Source organism: Fragaria vesca, unplaced genomic scaffold (assembly GCF_000184155.1).
Source record: "Fragaria vesca subsp. vesca unplaced genomic scaffold, FraVesHawaii_1.0 scf0512892, whole genome shotgun sequence".
In the NCBI taxonomy this organism is placed as follows: Eukaryota; Viridiplantae; Streptophyta; class Magnoliopsida; order Rosales; family Rosaceae; genus Fragaria; species Fragaria vesca.
The window spans coordinates 1-5565 of record NW_004443349.1 but is presented as its reverse complement, the minus strand read 5'-3'; the positions used below and the strand labels follow the sequence as shown (position 1 = coordinate 5565).

At 53.7% G+C, this 5565-nt stretch overlaps 2 protein-coding genes across 2 annotated transcripts; both read left to right on the top strand.

Annotated features, from left to right (window-relative positions):
• Positions 1-160: 160 nt before the first annotated feature.
• Positions 161-1488, top strand: LOC101292565 (the record flags this gene model as incomplete). Its single annotated transcript, XM_004309380.1, has 2 exons — positions 161-222; positions 319-1488. Coding segments are annotated over 2 exons (1232 nt in total), but the record flags the coding sequence as incomplete, so codon positions are not given.
• A 30-nt stretch (positions 1489-1518) lies between these two features.
• LOC101292272 lies at positions 1519-2292 on the top strand. Its single transcript, XM_004309379.1, has one exon. It carries the CDS (start codon positions 1519-1521, stop codon positions 2290-2292), a length of 774 nt encoding a protein of 257 aa, XP_004309427.1.
• The last annotated feature ends 3273 nt before the right edge of the window (positions 2293-5565 follow it).

The window sequence follows — 5565 nt, the reverse complement described above, 5'->3', positions numbered from 1 at the left end:
CTTTATATCGCCGCTGCCGACTTGTCCATCGGCGGACTCCTGGCCCAAGACGATGTGAACGGGGTAGAACACGCTGTCTATTACCTTAGCAGGGTGTTAACTGAGTGCGAGACACGATACTCCCCTATGGAAAAGTTGTGTCTTGCCCTATATTTTGCAGGGTGCAAGCTGCGCCATTACATGCTTGCCTTTACCACGGTTGTGATCGCTCAATCCGACCTGGTCAAATACATGCTCTCCCGTCCTATCCTGCGGGGACGCATCGGCAAGTGGATCTTAGCCATGTCCGAATTCTCGATGCAATATGTTCCGTAAAAGGCAGTAAAAGGACATGCAATAGCAGACTTTCTCGCTCATCACCCATCTTCAGAGCTCACGGCGTTTCGCGAGTTGGAATTCGCTACCGTGACACTCGCTCCATGGACCCTGTACTTTGATGGTTCACGAACTGATACCGTGGCCGGAGCCGGGATAGCCATAGCCAATCCCGCTGGAGATCGTTTCTCCTACTCGTTCCAGCTCGATTTCAAAAGCACCAACAACCAGGCTGAGTACGAGGCGCTGATCATCGACCTAGAGATTTTGTTGGATTTAGGAGTCCGCGAGGTTCAGATCTTTGGCGATTCTTTGTTGGTCGTTAACCAGCTGGTGGAAAAGTTTAAGTGCTTAAGCTCGTCCATTGAACCATACCTGCGCAAGGCATTTGAGGTGTTGGACCGATTCGACGACGTCTACATCGAGCACATACCACGTGAGTTCAACTTCGCCGCCAACGAGCTCGCCCAAGTAGCGTCCAGTCTCAGCCTGCGCGACGGCGTGCGCGAACGTTTGCTCAAAGTCGAACGCCGCACGCTTCCCTCTTTCATCGCTAGGGGGCAATTTCAGGCCGACACCCCCGAAGTTGCGGCCTTGGACCCTATCGACGAGGATTGGCGGCTACCATTTATCGTCTACCTTCAGAACCCCAACGACGCCGCTCATTCCAGGCAAATACGTTTCCTCGCCTTAAACTTTGTTTTACGCAATGGCGAACTCCGGCGGCATGGGGAAGACGGAAACGATTTCCGCTGCGTGTATGGGAACGAAGCTAAACGTATCATGCGCGAAGTCCATTGTGGAGTTTGCGGTTCGCACCAGGCCGGGCCAAAAATGCGTTGGTTAATCCGTCGCCATGGGTACTGGCCAATCATTCTGAAAGACTGTATTGCCTTCGCCAAAGGTTGCCAAGACTGCCAGGCTCACGGACCAGTGCAACACATTCCCAACATCCCGTTGCAGCCTATCATTAAACCTTGGCCGGGTCGCGGTTGGGCGATAGATTTCGTTGGCATCATTCATCCCCATTCTTCTGAGCAGCATAAGTTCATTATCGTCGCCACCGATTTCTTTACCAAATGGGTCGAGACCGAACCACTCAAGGTTGCCTCCGCCAACTCGGTGCGAAACTTTATTTTCCGCAATATCATCTCCCGCTTTGGTATCCCGTAGTGCATTGTTACGGACAGGGGGGCAGCTTTCATGGCTGATTCAGTTGTTAAGTACTTAAACGACTACGGAATCAAACTTCTCCACTCTACGCCATATTATGCACAGTCCAACGGCCAGGCGGAGGCTAGTAATAAAGTCATCTTTGGCATCCTCCGCAAGATGTTGGAGTTGAACCCACGTGTCTGGCATGAGGAACTCTACCACACCTTGTGGGCTTACCGCACTTCAAAGCGCGGCCCGACGGATACCATCCCGTACGCTCTCATGTACGGCCACGATGCCGTCCTTCCCCTTGAGCTCAATATCGCTTCACTCCGCGTTCAGGAACAGCATCAACTACTTGGCGAGGATTACGTCCAGGCCATGTGGCAGGAACTTGAAGATCTTGACGAGCACCGCGTCACCGCTTTCAACAATCTCGTCCTCGAGAAACAACGCATCGCACGTTCGTATGATAAGGTCACGCGCGGACGGAGCTATGCTGAGGGCCAGAAAGTGTGGCTCGCGGTACTCCCACTTGGGGACAAAACCGACGGTCGGGGCAAGTGGTCCGCTCGATGGGAAGGCCCCTTTATTATTCATCGTATACTTCCCAAGGGGGCATACCACCTGCGCGACTTGGACGGTATCATTCATCGCAATCCTATTAATGGCCGCTTCCTCAAGCGCCACATTGCAGGAATTTGGGAACGCGAGGATCCTCCACCTCCCCCAGACCCCGTCACCACAGTCAATAGTGCTACGCGCCATCGCGTTCTCGCTCCACCGCCTAACACTAGGGGGCAATCCGGGATAGAAGACTGATAGAGTACGTTATAACATACCAGCCTAAAAAGGCCAGTGTAAGATTGGGGCCTATTCCAGAGGCCCTAAAAAACAATAAATTCATTTGTTTTGCCTTTTTGACGTTGTTCAATATAAGTTTCGAACATTGGCTTTGCGGCCAAAGCAACTACATTGACAGAAAGGGTGAAATTAGACTATGTTTACATTCAAAAAGCATAGATCTGCAGATATTGGAAGTCTCAACTCACATATCTCGCAAGGTTGAAGAAGAGGCTGCCGCCGCGTCCTTCGTTCAAAGTCGGCAAACGTCCCGCTTCTTTAGACCAGCACGAGCCTTGACACCGGCCCGGACCTAAGACAAATTGTTGAGAAGCTAGAGGTCCACTGGACCAGGGTCCCTCATGCTACCGGTCATGCCTGGAAGGTGCTTGAAAGGCACTGACCAGAACCTGAAGCGCAAGCAGATGCGGAGCCTCGAGAGCCTCACGCTTGGACAGAACAGCCGGTGCAAGGTAGAAGGTGCCCAACCATTAGTTCGTCCAAACAAAGGCTTGACCTGAGAGTAGATTTTCAGAATCAGCAAGAACGAAGAATGAAAATGTGAGGCGGGGGTTTTGCTTTAAGCAGGGACCAGAGGATGTACAGAAGGGTATAAAAACCCATGGCAAGGGGGCAAATACTTAACTGATACTTCGCCCCGGTCAAGCGTTTCTTTTTATAGGCGAAAAGGGTGATTTTTCCTTTCAACAGATGTCCTCCATGCAGCGATTTGCTCCGAGATATGAGCTTTGGAGATAAGGTCGGACGCTTGTTCCATAATGACTACCCACGTTCCAAGCGAGTAGTTGCATTGGAAACCCCCACTAAATCTTGGAAAAAGATTTTTTCCTGGCAGTTCTTACACAAGATTTGACAAGAGCGGGAAAATTTGATTTAATAATAATATTATTATACAAAGGGAGCAAAGCGCTGATCGGGCCTAAACCCGCCTAGAAGCCCTATACAAATCTATGAGAAGGCCTTCTAAGGCCAACTCTTCAACATCCGCCTGGGCTTGGGCTTCGTCGGCAGCAGCAATAGCCGAGTCCAAAGCTTCCTGGGTCTCTTCCGCGGCCTGCACACGGTCTTCTGCCTCTTCAGCTCGGGCCAAGTTCTGGCGAGCTTGAGCAAGCTGAGCTTGCAGCTCCGCTATCTGAGCCTCCAGAGCCTCCACTTGCCGAGCATAGACAGTGCGTGGGTTCTCTGAAGACGCCTCAGGAATCTCAGCGTCTTCAAGTTCGGCTAAAAGGGCTGCCATCTGATGGTCTAAGGCTTCGCGGACTTTCTCGTGAGCGGCCGACTGGGCACCGACATCTTGAACTCGGCGAGCCTGCAGCTCGACAGCGTCGGTAAGTTCCAACACATGGTCCAGAGCAGGGTTGCTGCCAGCGAGGTGCCGAGTCAGAGCTTCATGGGCCTCGCGGGCGCGCCTCACCAAATCGAATACGTTCATGTGGGGACCTCGGCGCAGTAGCCCGTGAAAGAAAGTCCGGGCTAGGCGAATGGGCTCTGGATCGGCAGGCGGGGTAATCCGGGCCCGAAGACGAGCGGTCCGGGTAGCCAAAGAAGAAGCCGCCTCGCCAGATGTCCTAGTTGGGGCCGGAGTGATTGGTTCAACCTCTGCAACGGCCTCAATCTCTGTACGGGCGGGGGGACCTCAGACCGAGTAGGGACTATCGGTTCTTCGTTGGTCTGAGCCGCTGAATCTGGTTGCAGGGGAGAGGGCTCAAGCACCGGTTGGAAGTCCTCTGGCGGAACCGCCGAAAGGGCAGCGAAGTCAGAAAGCCGGGTGGTCTGGCCGAAATCTTCATCTTGAGCAGGAGCCGAGGTAGGCTCTAGAGGCAGGCCAGTTTCGCCTAGAGCGTCGATTGGAGGAGGGGGTCGCACGGCGACTTCCTCGGTGACCATGGTTTGATCCCCGACGATTGGTTCCGGGGCTAGGACTTCAACTATCGTTGTTGCTCCTTCATTGACAGCGAGGCGAGGTCGGATGCGGCGGCGAACCTGTCAAATACAAAGTTAGCACATCGTTTGTTGGCTTTAATGTAGTTTAGTTCGAAGAAAGGTCGCTTACCAAAGCGTGCTCTTGCCGATATCGCTCATCCTCTAGCAGTTCTTCTTCGTCCTCAACAGGGCGCTTCCGCGAACTTTCGCCGCTTGTTGGCCGAGGAATGACGGGAGCAGTCTCACCGTCATGGTCCGCCGCGGGTTCCTCTTGAGCAGGTGCTTTTCCTTTGTCTCCGGCACCCTCAGGTCTTCTGATAGTTCTCCGGCGGGGGGCAGACTGTAAAGGTAGACAGGAGAGTTAGGGAGAAGTATTTCGTCGAAGTGATGAAGGCGGTTTGAAATTTACACAGTTAGTGGCATACCTCGGGTGTGGGATCGCGTTCTCGAATGACGATCCCCGTCGAGTGACGAGTAGCGGGAACTGGTGGGAGCGCAGGCCTAGGCCCTGTCGCAGCCTTTGAACCGCCCTCTTCACGGTCGCGCTGGGCTTCAAGAATGACGCGGTCTGACTCGCCCAGAGTGTCGTACAGAGGATAAAAGATGGCAGCGAAGACAGCATCATCTGGGAACCCCCAATGGTTGTATAAGGATCGCCACCAAGAAAGGTAAGCGGGGTCAACGCCCAGCGAAGGCTCAATCTCCAGCAAGTCAGGAGTGAGAGGGAAAATGTTCTGCAGCGGGGTGACCCGGTCAGACTCGCCAATCTTCCTCCAGGAGGTGTACTTGTTCACCGAATGGAAAAGTGGATAGGGGATCCCTTGAGAGAAGCCAAGTTGTCTGGCGAAGTGGTTGGAGGCATACAGCTCGAAGCCTTGTTCATCTTCGGCGAGCTGAAGGTCGCAGCATGAGGATGCTCTCATGAAGACGGTCTTGGCGTCAGAGTCTGAGTCAGAGCGAGGGAAGAAGCCCGCTGATAAGACTTCAGGATGGCGCCGGCGAACCATCATGTCTATGGTGGGAGGCGGTTCGAGTTGGTTGTACAGGATGGAGAGGCTGGCGAAGAAGGACAGGGGAGTCCGGTTCGCAGCGTTCCTGCACACCGCGAAGCCGAGCAGTTGGTCCTCGGGCAGAAATTCCAGCGGGGCTCGCCGGAAGAGCGGGAAGTACAGCTGCGTCCATAAATCCAGGATCCATAGAGGGCCAGCAAAGAGATGGAAGGGTCTTAGGGACAGCATGTGCAGGGTCCGGTACTTCGATCCCATTGTAGAGTGCCTCGGCCAGCTTTATCCATTTCCCTGTAGGCTT

Bases quoted from the DNA above. Each gene is read 5' to 3' on its own strand.
- LOC101292272 (XM_004309379.1), top strand. From the start codon at position 1,519: ATGGCTGATTCAGTTGTTAAGTACTTAAACGACTACGGAATCAAACTT.